At 42.3% G+C, this 16,141-nt stretch overlaps 1 protein-coding gene across 1 annotated transcript in view; it reads right to left on the reverse strand.

The window, feature by feature from the left end:
* LOC115133545 (adhesion G protein-coupled receptor L3-like) overlaps positions 1-16,141 on the reverse strand; it is a 267,932-nt gene that overhangs the window by 157,963 nt on the left and 93,828 nt on the right. Inside the window, 1 exon segment of the mRNA XM_065021894.1 lies at positions 9,953-10,062. Within this exon segment, the coding sequence (XP_064877966.1) occupies positions 9,953-10,062 (110 nt within the window).

Raw genomic sequence — 16,141 nt, forward strand, 5'->3', positions numbered from 1 at the left:
CCGGAATATCACTGAACACTGAATAAGTTCAGTGGCACTAAGATAAAATAATGGAATGAAGGAGGGAATATGGAGAGACGGGAGAATTGATTCATATGAAAAGGCGCCTACCCCATTGTGACCTTAATACGATTTTGGTCATGGTTGTCATCGAGTCATTAAAATGCACTCTACTCTCTCTTCCTTCCCCTCTCCAAGATAAGTGCAGAGGGAAAGAAACAGAAGACAATGTAAAACTAAGTGGACTCGCACAGCCAAGCGATCTTCTCAAAGCAGAATGGTTTATGGATATATCCTCTCCAAATCAGACTGATATGCCATGGATAGCAATGCATTTAGACAGTTCAGAGAGAGTATCATACAGAAATGTCACTTCAACTACTTTTAGCAGTACATTTATCTTGGTCACGAAGAGGACTAACCCCTATGAACCCTACTAGCGTTGGATCGACAACAGCTTCGACGTAGAACAGGAGCAGAAGTCTTCAGCGATACAACGTATGACCTTCCGGCACAGTGGAGTGAATGTAAAATGGCTTCCAGGCAAAACACAGCCTCTGCTGCACTAGAGTAGATATATTCATTGTCTATTTTCATATTTGGCCAAGGGCACAAACAGCAAGGTCTTTCCTGCTATCTGCTGAAGCAGAGGTCATATACAATTATCCCAGAAATAGATTCCTAGTTGTTATTCCTGTAAATATATATGGTAGACATAGTGTCATGTGTTGATGGCTGTGATGGAGAAGATGGTGACAATACCTTTAGTTTCATTCTAATGTGTAACATCATCATCTACCACCGACTATGATGTCTAATATTCAACACAGCTGTAACTGCACTGCCATGTGTTGGCAGCAGATAGGAATTCAACACCAAGTAATTCACCATGCAAAACGCAGACCCGTCAAAAGGGCACATGGTCTCAAGTGAATCAAATTGGTCAAGCTGCCCTATCAAATCAAATAAGCCGCTTGGACACCCTATGCATTCTTATTAGGAAAATGACGTTAATATCTTAAGAGAATGTCGCTTTTTATGTAGAGGCATTTAGTGATTTCCATCAATATGGACAACCTTAATGCTATATGACATTGCAAATTAACACCGCATATTCATTTAATGTTGAGTCATGCCCCCTCCGTCCTAAATAATAATAATACAATTTATTCGTAACACGTTTTTCAAAATCCCCTAAAAAGTGTCACAGAAAAATAAATGATAATAACTATAATCAATGAGTATTTAATACACGTACACTACTGGTCAAAAGTTTTAGAGCACCTACTCATTCAAGGGTTTTTCTTTATTTTTACTATATTTTCTACAATATGGTATAATAGTGAAGACATCAAATATACGAAATAACAAAAAGTGTGAGAAAAAAAATTCTAAATATATTTTATATTTGAGATTCTTCAAATAGCCACCCTTTGCCTTGATGACAGCTTGGCATTCTCACAACCAGCTTCATGAGGAATGCTTTTACAACAGTCTTGAAGGAGTTCTCACATATGCACTTGTTGGCTGCTTTTCCTTCAATCTGCGGTCCGACTCATCCCAAACCATCTCAATTTGGTTGAGGTCGGGGATTGTGGGCACCAGGTCATCTGATGCAGCACTCCATCACTATCCTTCTTGGTATCCTTCTCACACAGCCTGGAGGTGTGTTGGGTCATTGTCCTGTTGAAAAACAAATGATAGTCCCACTAAGCCCAAACCAGATGGGGTGGTGTATTGCTGCAGAATGCTGTGGTAGCCACGCTGGTTAAGTGTCCTAAAAAAATCACAGAAAGTGTAACCAGCAAAGCACCCCTACACCATAACACCTCCTCCTCCATGCTTTACAGTGGGAAATACACATGCAGAGATCATCCGTTCACCCACACCGCGTCTCACAAGGACATGGCAGTTGGAACCAAAAATCTCCAATTTGGACTCTAGACCAAAGGACAAATTTCCACTGGTCTAATGTCCATTGCTCGTGTTTCTTGGTCCAAGCAAGTCTCTTCTTATTATTGGAGTCCTATGGTAATGTTTTCTTTGCAGCAATTCTACCATGAAGGCCTGATTCACACAGTCTCCTCTGAACAGTTGATGTTGAGATGTGTCGGTTACTTGAACTCTGAAGCATTTCTTTGGGCTGCAATTTCTGAGGCTGGTAACTCTAATAAACTTATCCTCTGCAGAAGGGGTAACTCTGGGGCTTCCATTTCTGTGGCGGTCCTCATGAGAGCCAGTTTCATCATAGCGCTTGAAGGTTTTTGCGACTGCACATGGAGAAACATTCGAAGTTCTTGAAATGTTCCATATTGACTGACCTTCATGTCTTAAAGTAACGATGGTCTGTCGTCTCGATTTGCTTATTTGACCTGTTCTTGCCATAATATGGACTTGGTCTTTTACCAAATAGGGCAATCTTCTGTATACCTCCCATTACCTTGTCACAACACAACTGATTGGCTGAAATGCATTCAGATGGAAATAAATTCCTCAAATGATTTTTTAAGGTGGCACACCTGCTAATTGAAATGCATTCCAGGTGACTTCCTCATGAAGCTGGTTGAGAGAATGCCAAGAGTGTGCAAAGCTGTCATCACGGTAAAAGGTGACTATTTGAAGAATCTCAAATATAAAATATATTTTGATTCGTTTAACACTTTTTTGCTTACAACATGGATTCCATATGTGTTATTTCATAGTTTTGATGTCTTCACTATTGTTCTACAATGTAATAAATAGTAAAAATAAAGGTAAACCTTTGAATGAGTAGCTGTTACAAAAGTTTTGACCGGTAGTGTATGTTAGAATTAGAAAATAATAATGGCTTCTGCATAATGCTAAAGGCCTTTAGTGACCTTGTAACCCTCTTAAGCCCTCGATAGCCCTGCCCACGTGAACGACAGCTGTATGGATACGCATTTAAATAATTAACATTTCACAATTTCATCATTATAGCGACGAGGTGGCAGAATGGTATCATTAGGCGCTAATAGAGATTCATGGCTGAGCGGAGGCCATTTTGGTCATTTTTCACCCTCTTTCTTCCCCTCCTTTCTTCCTGTTCTCTGAACCTAGGAGGGCACAGTGACTAGACTCCCACATCTTAATTAATGACACAAATTAGAGGGCTTTGAATAGCATGTGCCTGGGGGGGGTGGTCACGTATACAATTTCTATTATTTTTCCTTGAGGGGCGGAGGGTCACGGGTACAATTGCTCGGTCTAAGTCTCTGCCTCCTGTGCCTCCTTTCGCCCCTGTCCCTCAGCCTCCTTCCGCCCCTGACCCTCTGACTCCTTCCGCCCCTGTCCCTCTGACTCCTTCAGCCCCTGACCCTCTGACTCCTTCCGCCCCTGACCCTCTTGTATACTCCTCTGTCTCGTTTCTCCTCTGTCCCCCATTTCTCCCTCTCCCTCCCTCCCTCCTCTCCTCTCCCTCTACTTTTCTCCTCTATTGCTCTCCCTCCCTGGGAGCAGTAGCTGTGCTCTCTCATAACCTTGACAGTGCAGGAAGCCGCCAGTGTGTGTGTGTGTGTGTGTGTGTGTGTGTGTGTGTGTGTGTGTGTGTGTGAGAGCATTAGTGTGTGTGTGTGTGTGTGTGTGTGTGTGTGTGTGTGTGTGTATTAGTGTGTGTGTGTTTTCAAGTGCGTGTGTGTGTGTGTGTGTGTGTGTGTGTGTGTGTGTGTGTGTGTGTGTGTGTGTGAGAGCATTAGTGTGTGTGTGTGTGTGTGTGTATTAGTGTGTGTGTGTTTTCAAGTGCGTGTGTGTGTGTGTGTGTGTGTGTGTGTGTGTGTGTGTGTGTGTGTGTGTGTGTGTGTGTGTGTGTGAGAGAGAGACAGGTGCAAAGACTTGGCGCACAGCCAACCAGTCATACACCAGGGAGAGGCAGCAGACAGTCCGATAGAGGGGAAAATAACACAAGCAAAATAAATAAAGATTAAATACATTTTTAGGAACATGGACCGGAATTGGAGTAGAAATAACTTAATTTCACTTCCTGAACATGCCTTGATTCCAGAAACTTGAAATTACAGAAGGGAAGCAGGAAAGTGAAAGCAGGCAGAGGGGAAATAAGAAAGCTTTTAGCCTGGCGATAAAGAGTGTTTGGTGAGAGAACACAGAAGAAAGAGGGAGCTTCATTACACCAGTCACACTTTAGGAACTCGGATTAGCAGGGCGATATCGCAGAGAGAGACCCCAATGAGGCCAATCAGAGTGATAGCCCTGGCACTAAGCATCCCTTGTGTGCGTGCAGGTCTCTCTTTTCTTTGAACTTAGCACCCATTTCAAAAATGTGTGTGCGTGTTCATGCCTGCATCTGCGTGTGTGTGTGTGTGTGTGTGTTCATGCCTGCATCTGCGTGTGTGTGTGTGTGTGTGTTCATGCCTGCATCTGCGTGTGTGTGTGCGTGCCTGCGTGCATACGCGTGTGCCTGTGTTTCTGCCCATGAAGGACCAAAAGATAGAGGCCAGAACGAGGACCTGATAAATTACATGGCTATTAGTGGGGGGAAAGCATTTTTCCACATGCCCAGATTCACCTCTAACACCTCCATTTATCCACATTGGTAATCACACCCTTCCTGGGCAATTACCGACCCACTACTGGAACAATGCAGGAAAATACATGCATTAATGTCTTCTAATTTCCCTCGCCTTTCCATGTATCCTCTATGATAATTACGTTACACACTGTATCCTTGTTGAAGTGAGAAGTCAGTGCATTCAACACTGTATTAGTATGTATTCCTCTTAGCAAGTAGCCTTCGCCTGCTCACAGTTGGTTAAAATCACACGATGCACACAGACGACGTCATCAGTCTCTCTGGATGATGTCATCGGAAAAAAACGCATGCATCTATTTGACTACAAAACATAGAAACGCACCATTTTCACATGGTTCTAGAGATGATCAATTTGATGTTGAACATTTGGAATTCTCTTTAATCAATTAGCAACAATGCGATTATTTAATTACAAAACACAATGACTGTGGATCTGGGAGCCTACGGATCTGGGAGCCTAACCATGGACATAATCAGTTTGTCAGTGTTCAAACCAATGACTGTGACATTCAAGATACAAGTCATTGATTTTATTTCCCCCTTATATTTGCACACACACACACACACACACACACACCATAAGACATCATCATAAGCTTTCCCCAGTTGCAGGGTGGTCAGCTGCCACCAAACGATATGATAGCACTGCAATCCCCCTTTCACACATTAGGATAGGTAGATATAGTCATTCAGGTGACAAGACTCCCTGTAGGCTCCATGTAGGCTAATGCTGGTGCCTGCTGTGTGAATGCCTTATATACAACTGACGACTAAATGACTGACTGAGTTAGTTATATACTGTTTATCTGATAAAGATGAATACATATGCAATTATACATAGATATTGATGCCATTACTTGCGGTGTGAATGACAGAAGGTTACACTGACACAGACAATTTGTCTTTTCCTCTTAAGCATTTAGCCAAGACTTTACGTTTTCATGTCATCATTTTTCATCTCAAATCAGATTTGAAATCAATCTCGCTACAGGCCTCAGGGAGCCCGGCTGACTATTACAAAGTGCCTGGTCAGCCAAGCAGTCCGTTCACACAGGTGCTGTTGACGAAAGGTGTGACCGTGGCGTAATGTCGCCCGTAATGACACCACATTTTGTGGGGGCGGGATTGTAAACGACACCCACTCGCCGCATTGATTTCACATTTCTATCTGCCATCTCAGCACCAGGCAGGTGCTGAGTGTTGTGCCAAAAATAATCAGTTGCTTGATTCGGTTAGGCCGCCGAACCAGTTTCTGCTTATTAAGGATTGATTGCTCGGCCATGCGGAAATAATTAGAAGCATAAATAAATAAATAAAAATGGCTTATTGTCGGGCAAAAGTACGTGGCTGTGCGCCACGACGTATAGCTGAGGACTGACTACCTCATTCCAGCCAACTCAAAAAGGTCGCGATTACATGATTATACATTTTGGCTTAGCTCGTGCACACAAGCCGTTTTCGGAGCTGGCGGGATCCCGCTGTGCATTGTGTTTTTTGTGTTTTTTTTTTACAATGTATTTATTAGCGTGCAAGAACAGGAAAGCTCTGGTTTTACCTCGTATCGGGATTTATCAGCAGAAATCAAGGTCAGTACATTCGTCATCTAATTAGTCATAGAGGAGGTAGGGAGTTGGGAAAGGCCGATGCCAGGTTGTAACCCCCTCTTTTTCCTCCAAAGGGAGTTTGGTGTTCGGCCAAACATTCCACAAGGGAAACTGCCGCCTTTTCAACAGGGGGATGTGTTTTCTTTCATGACCCTGCGGGGAACTAAGGAGCACTCCGAGGTGTTATGACTATATGGATTCATTAAAGTTATGAAAGAGTGGGGTCAGAGGGCTACTGAGAAACAGAGTTGACCTCTAAAAGATTGGGTTGGGACCTGCTCGTTAAAGAACAAACATTTTGATAAGCGAGGGACAGGACTGGCGGGAGCGGAGTCTTTCTGAATCTTTCTGGAGACATGAGAGAATTTGAATCAAGGGCCCGGTTTGAATACTCTTAAAGTGTATCCTCCCTTCCTCCGTCCTTGAGCAACACTGATTTGACACAATGTGTGATTGGTGAAAGCAATGCGGTGACACGCTTGCATTGATCAACCCATGCACGTTATATCAGTGATTATTTCAAGGAAGGGTGGAAGGACGCGAGGCGTTTTTAAGAGTATTCAAACAGGGCCTGAGAGTCGAGGTTATAGGTCATCATCACAACAGGACGACGGGCGCATCACTCATTCCTAAAGGGTAGCCGTAGTAATCCACAAACTGCATGGCAGAGCACGTCTAAACAAGGGAAGCACAGGGGAGGTAAGTGAGTGTTCTCGCGTTGGAGGAAACACAAGTTCATGCTGACGCGAACATAAAGACGGCTTATATCATTGGCAACGTGGCAATATCAGAAAGTAGTTGTTTACCGACGAGAAGCGGTATAGAAGTAGAGTTGGTTTCTCCAAATGACTCTGTCATCATGACACGCATGGGCTCTGCGCCAGTATGATTGCCTTCGACTCAGCACCGTCTTGTCGTCTTGGACCGACTAGAAAAAGGAAGCTCTTTTATCTCGAATTATTATTCCGACTATTGGTCTGCATCTCTCCAAATCACAGGCAAACACAGGTGTGGCTAGCTCCCAGAATAACCGCCATTACAATTCATGGTGTGAATTGAAATCACCAATTAATCAAAACGATATCATATGGGGTCAGAGTGAAGCTCTCTCAGAGTGAAGCGTCTCATTCACTACTATTGCAGGTGTGGGTCTGATGGAGCCCTTCTCCTCTGCTCATGGAAGATGGAGAGAGGAGCTGTAACTTATTCTGACAGTGCCTGCTTTCAGCACCGGAATACTGATGAAAACATCTTCCACAGGAAGAGAGAGATATAGGCAGAGAGAGTGCGAAAGAACACGAGAGAGAAAGAACAAGAGAGAGAGAACAAGAGAGAGAGAACAAGAGAGAGAACTTGTCAGTGGGATATACTGTGGAGATTTTTCGGCTGGAGGAGAATTCACACCATGGGTGGCTGGTCCTCTTATTAGTCTCTCAGTCAGTCTGTCTGGTGATAGGCTGGAGATGGGGTTGGGTGAGGGGTATGGTTCTGGAGAAGGGCTGGGTGTGGGGGGCTGGTTTACCACACATTCCTCCTTATACCATCTATCTGCCCATACTTGCCTCATCTCAAATCCACTCTTTTTCCTAACATGTTAGTCATTTAACTGGCAATACGTAAAATCACAAACAAGTCAGTGCTTTTGGCCATCCTAGCTATTAGCCCTCTATGTCTTCTCAGTGTCTTGAGAAGTGCTCACATCAGTATTGCAGTACTGGAGCTGTTATAGGAATGTATTGATGGATTCTGAAATGGAGTTGCAATTGTGATGCTGGGGAGGTGGTTGTAATCACCAGTGTTTAATACAAAACAAAACACTGATTCTAAGAAAAGAGAGGGATGCTTACTGTAGGATGTGTCTGAATTCACCATCAGGGAAGAAGATCCATTATTTGATGTGGACTGTTGAGTCCAATGCTACCACTGAACAAATGGGTTGTGGCTCAAATATATCCAAGTACTGTATGGTGGATAATCTTACGATAAGAACCACCACCATGGAAATTAGAGCTTTTTAAAAAAAATCCAATATATAGTTTCTGACAGGCTGCCTTTTCATTGCATAATCTCCTCAGATTTTTGTATATAGAAAACGTAGATAAAAGCACCGCAAAATGAAATAACATCTGATGTGTGACATTTGTTTCATTTGAAACGCAGCATGATTACCATCCATTCTCCAAAGGCACAAAGCCGGATTGCAGCAAATATAATTGTCTTTAACTGACACATCCAGTTCATTCCAAATTACAATAGCTTCTAAATCCCATGTGGTTAGCTTTTGACACATTCGGTACCACGGGCTTTCACAGCAAAAAAAACGTTCTCCTTTCGAGGTCAGCGAAAAACAATGTGGGAGGTCGTATGATAATGGCCGTGCACTTCCAGTGACCACATCCCCTCTTCCTGTTTGTCTGTTTAACCCGGTCTACACGCTGGGTATTCCATTCACACGTCAAACCTTTTCCATTTCCAGTTCACCCATGGATCCCTTTGGGGTGCGTCGGTCATGCTATGATGCCACTGTGGCTGAAAGGCATGCGGTTTTGAAGCTTTTAAAAAGGTTCAGGCCTAGGTCTCTCATCCCATATACGACGTGTGTTTGTGAAACAAATGGCCTAGCTAGAAGCTAAGCGAATACAATCGAGTTCTGTTGGAATTGAATTGAACACGGCAGCTAAAAACCTGACTGCATTTCGAATAAAGCTAAACTTCCTTTGAGGCTAAAGGACTAACTTGGACACAGTTGGTAATAGCTCCCGACAGTTCCGTTAGCTCCCTTCTCAATGCTTAGAAGCGAGGCTGAATACTCTGAAAAGGATCAGTTGATGACCGATGCAATATTTTCATTTTACGTGTGTGAGCAAATCAATTGACCAATTGCAAAACATCTGGTTATCTTTCAACGTCAAAGAGGGCTATTTATGTGGTTCCATCATTAAAAAGGACCTCTTCTGACAGAGAAGTCTGTCTTGTCAGCTGTCCAAAAACACTGTTAAAAGGAAGACCAGGTGGAATAAGAATGACATCAACATTGACATGTTATGTCTGGATGATAGCCCTTTGAAGTATAATACTACATTCGATCTTCATCTCGCTTGAATCCAATGCCTCACTTGTATACCAGATCCCCGTAGCAATTAATACAGTGCACATCAGAAATCTAATAACATGTATTTCTTATAAGCCCAATATGGCATGTGCTGGATTATCATTGACAATGTGTTATTCATACATGAAGATACAAAATGAGTTGGATAAAGGAGAAAAATATATCAGACATTCACACAGACATTGTCGGAGATAAAAAAATCGACCAGGGTTTGGAATAAAAGGTAATAATTTTGACACGCTAAAGTGATTTTGAACTTTCATTTTTCACATTACATTGAGGGCACAATCGATAGTCCTGCACAATAGAGGTTACCGGAATCAGATACTGACATTTCCCAGCACCCATGCTACCGCACTTCAGACCCCTTCTTATTGTTGCCTCCTTAAAAAGTGACCACATTTACTTAAATGACATAATCATACATTTTAGCATATGACAGAGTGAAGTGGCATTGCTGTTACATGAAAATTAAGCGTGATGAAGAAGGAAGTTACAATGCAGAAATCATCATGTACTATGTCACAGGCTTTGTCCCAAATGGTACACTATTCTCTCTATAGTGCACTACTGACCAAAGTCCTATAAGTGCACTATATAGGGAATAGCGTGCAATATGGCATAAAGCGATGAACTGCTTCGAGAAACACAAGAGAATGAAGAGATACGTACTGTAGGGTACACATTCGTACTGGACTTCTAGGTACTTATAGGTTCCGGGGCAAGGGTCAGGAAATACATCTGGTCCAGCCACTACAGCACACTGGGTCCGATTATTACATCTGAAAGGGAAGAGAAAGGTCAGGTTAACTAACGGGGCATCCTGGGATTCAAACAAAAAAGCAGTCAGCCTGCAATCGTTTTTTGGTCAACAGCTGAGGGACAGGGCAAGAGAAATGTTAACACTCAAATTCATAGACAGACATATGGATGCGAGGACTGACCATCCAGGATGATCCAAATGATGGTTTTACAGCATGTGTAAAACCTTACAGTGTGTGTTTGTGGATTCAGAAATACTGACAATAGAATCATAAAGTCAATATCCAGAGGTGCCCAATCAAACGCTGATGTTGCTACATTGGCAAATATGATAAATATTTAGCATGTGGTTAATGAACTAGAATTAATTCCCATTTCATTTCGCTGCTCAGATTAAGAGGTCGATGCATTTGCGGGTTCTGTGGACATTGATTGCTATGCTGTCAATGGTAGAATCATCCATTTGACGAGAAGAATAAGGCTAAAACAATGTCAATATCCAAATGACACCCTATGCCCTTTATAGTGCACTGCTTTTGACCAAAGGCATATGGTCCCTGGTTGAAAGTAGTGCACTATGTAGGAAATAGGGTGCAATTTGGGACGTAGTCGATTTCTCTGCCGTGATATGAATTTGCACTGTGTGCAGACTGATAATCAGGGTATGACGGATGGGGACAGGAAACAGTCGGCCGAGTGCAAAATCGGCTCAGACGCGAAAGAGCCTTCACCTCGGCTTTCATTATCAACACAATTACTTGGCTGGCAGTGTCTTACGTGTGCCATTTTACTTTTGGCATTCATCAATCAAAGCTCAACCACCACATGCACCCGATGATGTCGCCAGGCGTAATGACACCGCTTACTGCACAAAATGTACCATCACATGCTTAACCCCATTAGTCCACAGATCCCAGCAAAAAAAATTGACTTTTCATTTACAGTATCTGACCATTTATCTGCTTGTCCAGACCTTATATTCAGCCTCACATTGAATGGTTTTACCATTTTCTTTTCAAGACAACCAGGGCTACAAGCAGAACATCAAACAATTTGACATAAACAGATCCATCCATTAAGGTCCACCGCTCGTCGAATATCTCATTCCAAAATCTTGGGCATTAATATGGAGTTGGTCACCCCTTTGCTGCTATAACAGCCTCCACTCTTCTGGGAAGGCTTTCCACTGATGTTGGAACATTGCTGCGGGGACTTGCTTCCATTGAGCCACAAGAGAATTAGTGAGGTCGGACACTGATGTTGGGCGATTAGGCCTGGCTCGCAGTCGGCGTTCCAATTCATCCCAAAGGTGTTCGATGGGGTTGAGGTCAGTGCTCTGTCATGAAGTTGCCCTCTTTGGGTACAGCAAGCCCCATCCCCCTCTCCCTGCCTCCTACAACTAGGCTGCTGTGGTCAGAGAGGTCATAAATTCCTCGAAGAGAGTATCTCCTCATGGCCACAGTATAGAGACAGAGTGAATTTTCATAGAGAACAAAGGAATTTCTTCAACCTCACAGAACTTGAGGTCCGAACAACATTTATGTTCCAAAGAAGGTATAAAAAAAAATTGGTGAAGAATACAGCTACGAACTTGTCCGTTTACATTTTGGTGAAGCTAATGGGAGACGGTGCGGCCACATTACCATAACGCTGTTTTTATAATAGCCTCAGATTTGAGGTTTACATCTAATTGTTGTATAAAATGAATGAGTGAGGAGGATACTGTTTGTAAAATTGTGTAATGTGATTTTGGACTGTTTAAAACTTCTTCGGGATAGGGGGCAGCATTTTCACTTTTGGATAAATAGCGTGCCCAAATTCAACTTCCTGCTGCTCATCCCCAGAATATAAGATATGCATATTATTAGTAGATTTGCATGGAAAACACTCTGAAGTTTCTAAAACTGTTTGAATCACGTCTGTGAGTATAACATAACTTATGTAGCAGGCAAATCCCCAAGGACAAAGCATTCAGATTTTTTTGCTTTGAGGTCACTGTCTATTCAATGAGTTTTCATTGGGAAACTAGATTTCTAAGGGACTTGTTTGTAGTTCCTCCACTGGATGTCACCAGTCTTTAGAAATTGGTTAAGGTTATTCCTTTGTGTAATGAAGAAGTATGGCCATTTTGAATGTGTGTCATTTGAAGGCGAATGACTAGAAAAGTAGCGTTAGTTTGTTGTCTTCCTGTATTGAACACAGATTGTCCCGTCTACAATTTGATCGATTATTAACATTTAAAAATACCTAAAGTTGTATTACAAAAGTAGTTTGAAATGTTTTGGCAAAGTTTACAGGTAACTTTTGAGATATTTTGTAGTGACGTTGCGCAGGTTGGAACCAGTTATTTTCTTGATCAAACGCGCCAAATAAATGGATATTTTGTATATATATTGATGGAATTAATCTAACAAAAGGACCATTTGTGATGTTTATGGGACATATTGGAGTGCCAACAAAAGAAGCTTGTCAAAGGTAAGGCATGATTTATATTTTATTTCTGCGTTTTGTGTGGTGCCTGCAGGGTTGAAATATGCTACTCTCTCTTTGTTTACTGTTGTGCTATCATCAGATAATAGCATCTTATGCTTTCGCCCGAAAAGCTTGTTTGACATCTGACATTTTGGATGGATTCTCATCGAGTGTAGCTTTAATTTGGTATATTACATGTGTGATTTAATGAAAGTTTGATTTGTATAGCATTTTATTTGAATTTGGCGCTCTGCATTTTCCCTGGCAATTGGCCAAGTGGGATGCGACAGTCCCGTCTATCCCAGAGAGGTTAATGAAGGAAACTCCAATTCCCTTTTGAGTTTAACTAAATCAGAGGACCGCCCATGAGCACAGTTAGGGTCGGGCATCCTGGGACAGGCCCTTTTCTGCAACTCCTGAATAAAACCCCAACTTTGAGAAATTCTCACTTGACCATGATTTTCTCCATTACGAGAGGACGAAGGTTGCAGACCATTGCTGAATCTTTTAACCATACCACGTGGTTAAACTCTTAGACTATCGATACCGACAGAATAAGAACAAGTCTTTGATATTAATTACTAGTCTGCAGCTAGGAATTCGGTATCATTGAACGCCACAACATGTTCATGTTCTACAACAACATGAATGAATGTCACTCTGAACAATTCACTCTAACCACGAACGAGGGAGAGAGCGAGAGAGAGAGAGAGAGAGAGCGAGAGGACGAAAACTCTCCAACAGAAACAAACTTTTCAACAAAGTTCCCGACAACACACTGAGCGTAAATATATATATATTGATTGCAATTGTTCCCGAATGAGTGAGCGTTCATGTGCAAAGGATCAGCATTTCAATTGTTATAATTATCAACTTTGTAGTGTCTCATCTCAGTTGGCCCCCACTTCCCCTTTAGTCCACCAAGCCGCGATACCGGTTTATCCCACTAGGGAAACTCCGTTATCATTTCCTTGTACTTATCTACTGTTTGTTTATGCATTTCTGTGAATTGTTTAGTTAGTAAATAAATTATTTAAGACAATTGATGTATGGATGACTCATAGTGAAGACTGGGTTTGGAATGAGTGAAGACTGCGTTTGGAATGAGATTAACGTGAGGTAAAGTAAATAATTCATTAATTCGAAGACTAATTAATCAGATATAAAATATCTGAAAAGTTATTAGGAAATTATATAACTTTGTAATCTGAATATTTTCCTTGGTGCCCCAACTTCCTAGTTAATTACAGTTACATGATTAATCAATTTAATCGCGTAATACTAAATACTTCAGTTTAATGATGCTAAAGACACGACAGCTCTGCGCAGGCCAGTAAAGTTGATCCACACTGATCTTACAAACCATTTCTGTATGGACCTCATTTTGTGCACTGGGGGGATTGTCATGCTGAAACAGGAAAGGCTCTCCCAAAACTGTTGCCACAAAGTTGGAAGCACAGAATCGCATAGAATGTCAATGTATACTGTAGCGTTAACATTTCCCTTCCCTGGAACTAAGGGGCCTAGCCCGAACCATGAAAAACAGCCCCAGACCATTATTCCTTCTCCACCAAACTTTAGTTGGCACTATGCATTCGGGCAGGTAGCGTTCTCCTGGCTTCCGCCAAACCTAGATTTGTCATTCGGGCTGCCAGATGGTTAAGCGTGATTCATCACTCGAGAGAACGTGTTTCCACTTCTCCAGAGTCTAATGGCAGTAAGCTTTACACCACTCCAGCCTACGCTTGGCATCGCGCATTTTGATCTTAGGCTTGTGTGCGGCTACTCGGCCATGGAAACCAATTCCATGAAGCTCCCGACGAACAGTTCCTGTGCTGACGTTGCTTCTAGAGGCAATTTGTAACTTGGTGAGTGTTGAAACCGAGGCACCTGGAGGTCCTGTTCTGTGAGATTGGGTGGCCTACCACTTCGTGGCTGAGCCGTTGTTGCTGCTAGACATTTCCCACTTCACAATAACAGCACTTGCAGTTGACCGGGGGAGCTTTACCAGGGCAGAAATTTGACGAACTGACTTGTTGGAAAGGTGGCATCCTATGACGGTGCCACATTGAAAGTCACTAAAACCATTCTACTGCCAATGTTTGTGTCTGGAGATTGCATGGCTGTGTACTCGATTCTATACACCTGTCAGCCACGGGAGTGGCTGAAATAGCTGAATCCACTAACTTGAAGGAGTGTCCACATCTTTTTGTATATAGTGTATAAATGCTGTAAGCACAGAAATGGTTTTCTCACCGGAAAAATGAATATCCAACTAGTCAGTGTGGAGTTTGTGACAGCGACTACGTGAGCATATTATAGTATTATAGATGCTGTCCTGGGATTTCCTATGATCTTCTATGGACAAGAACACCTTACGTTCTAACGACTCTTGTGTAGCTTGTGAGCATCATAGAGTCTCAGCTAAGTGCTCAAACCATTGACTCTATAGACGTTACCAGGCCCTTTTGGGATCTGCCCTTGTCTCACAAACACCGCTCTAGCTCAGCCCACGTAAATTACACAGACTAATGGTATCTACAGACAAAATCCAACGAATCCAAATGGTACAACCCAGAAGTCCTAAGCTCAAACAGTGTTTAAAAAAAAGAGTTAGTCCAAAACGCACCAGCGTTACGGAGGGACTCATTGGATTAAAGTGTATTGATTGATATGATCGAATCATCTGTGCACATCAGTAGGTCAATGCCACAGCTAGAGGAGTTACAAAGTCACATACCCTACGCACGTGAACCTCTGCTTAACATCCCTTGACAAGCTATGCAAAAATCTCTTAAACCATACAATCAAACAAAATCTATGAGCATTAACTGGCTATATGTGTAACGTATTGACTACCAAATCTACACGCCTTACCTGTCTATATCTAAAAACGTATTGACTACCAAATCTACACGCCTTACCTGGCTACATCTAAAACGTATTGACTACCAAATCTACACGGCTTACCTGGCTATATCTAAAAAGTATTGACTACCAAATCTACACGGCTTACCTGGCTATATCTAAAAAGTATTGAATACCAAATCTACATGGCTTACCTGTCTATATCTAAAACGTATTGACTACCAAATCTCCACTTCAATCTACTAGGTTCATCTGGCAGTATCTAAAATTCAATAACTTGTCACCAAGAGCCATTCACAATATACTATATGCCCTATGCATGAGAGTCAATCCTCTTCATCATCCTTGACAAGCTATGCATAAATCTAAAACTCATATCAAAATCTTCTGATATCTACTAGGTTCATCTGGCAATATCTAGAAGGTATTTACTTCTCAACGAGGAGCCATTCATTCACAATGTAAATCAAAGAAGGTCAAGGCGCAAGCTGACACGATGATTCATGCAGTACAATTAAAAGGTTCCCTCACACCTTAATTAACATTGATTGTCCCTGGACTAATCAATCGCTCCGGTAAGGGGAGAGAGTGAAGGCAAGACTCGTTTACAACCTCGCCCCTTAATGAGATATGGTCCAGAGCTTCAGCACCCATCCAGGCTTTATGGGGTCATGACCCCCCCCGTCACTCACTCACCCCGGATTAAGGGTCAATTGGGACAGGTATTACGGGTAAGCTCTTCAAACACAAAGGCGTACA

The sequence above is a fragment of the Oncorhynchus nerka genome, linkage group LG8, assembly GCF_034236695.1.
Source record: "Oncorhynchus nerka isolate Pitt River linkage group LG8, Oner_Uvic_2.0, whole genome shotgun sequence".
In the NCBI taxonomy this organism is placed as follows: domain Eukaryota; kingdom Metazoa; phylum Chordata; class Actinopteri; order Salmoniformes; family Salmonidae; genus Oncorhynchus; species Oncorhynchus nerka.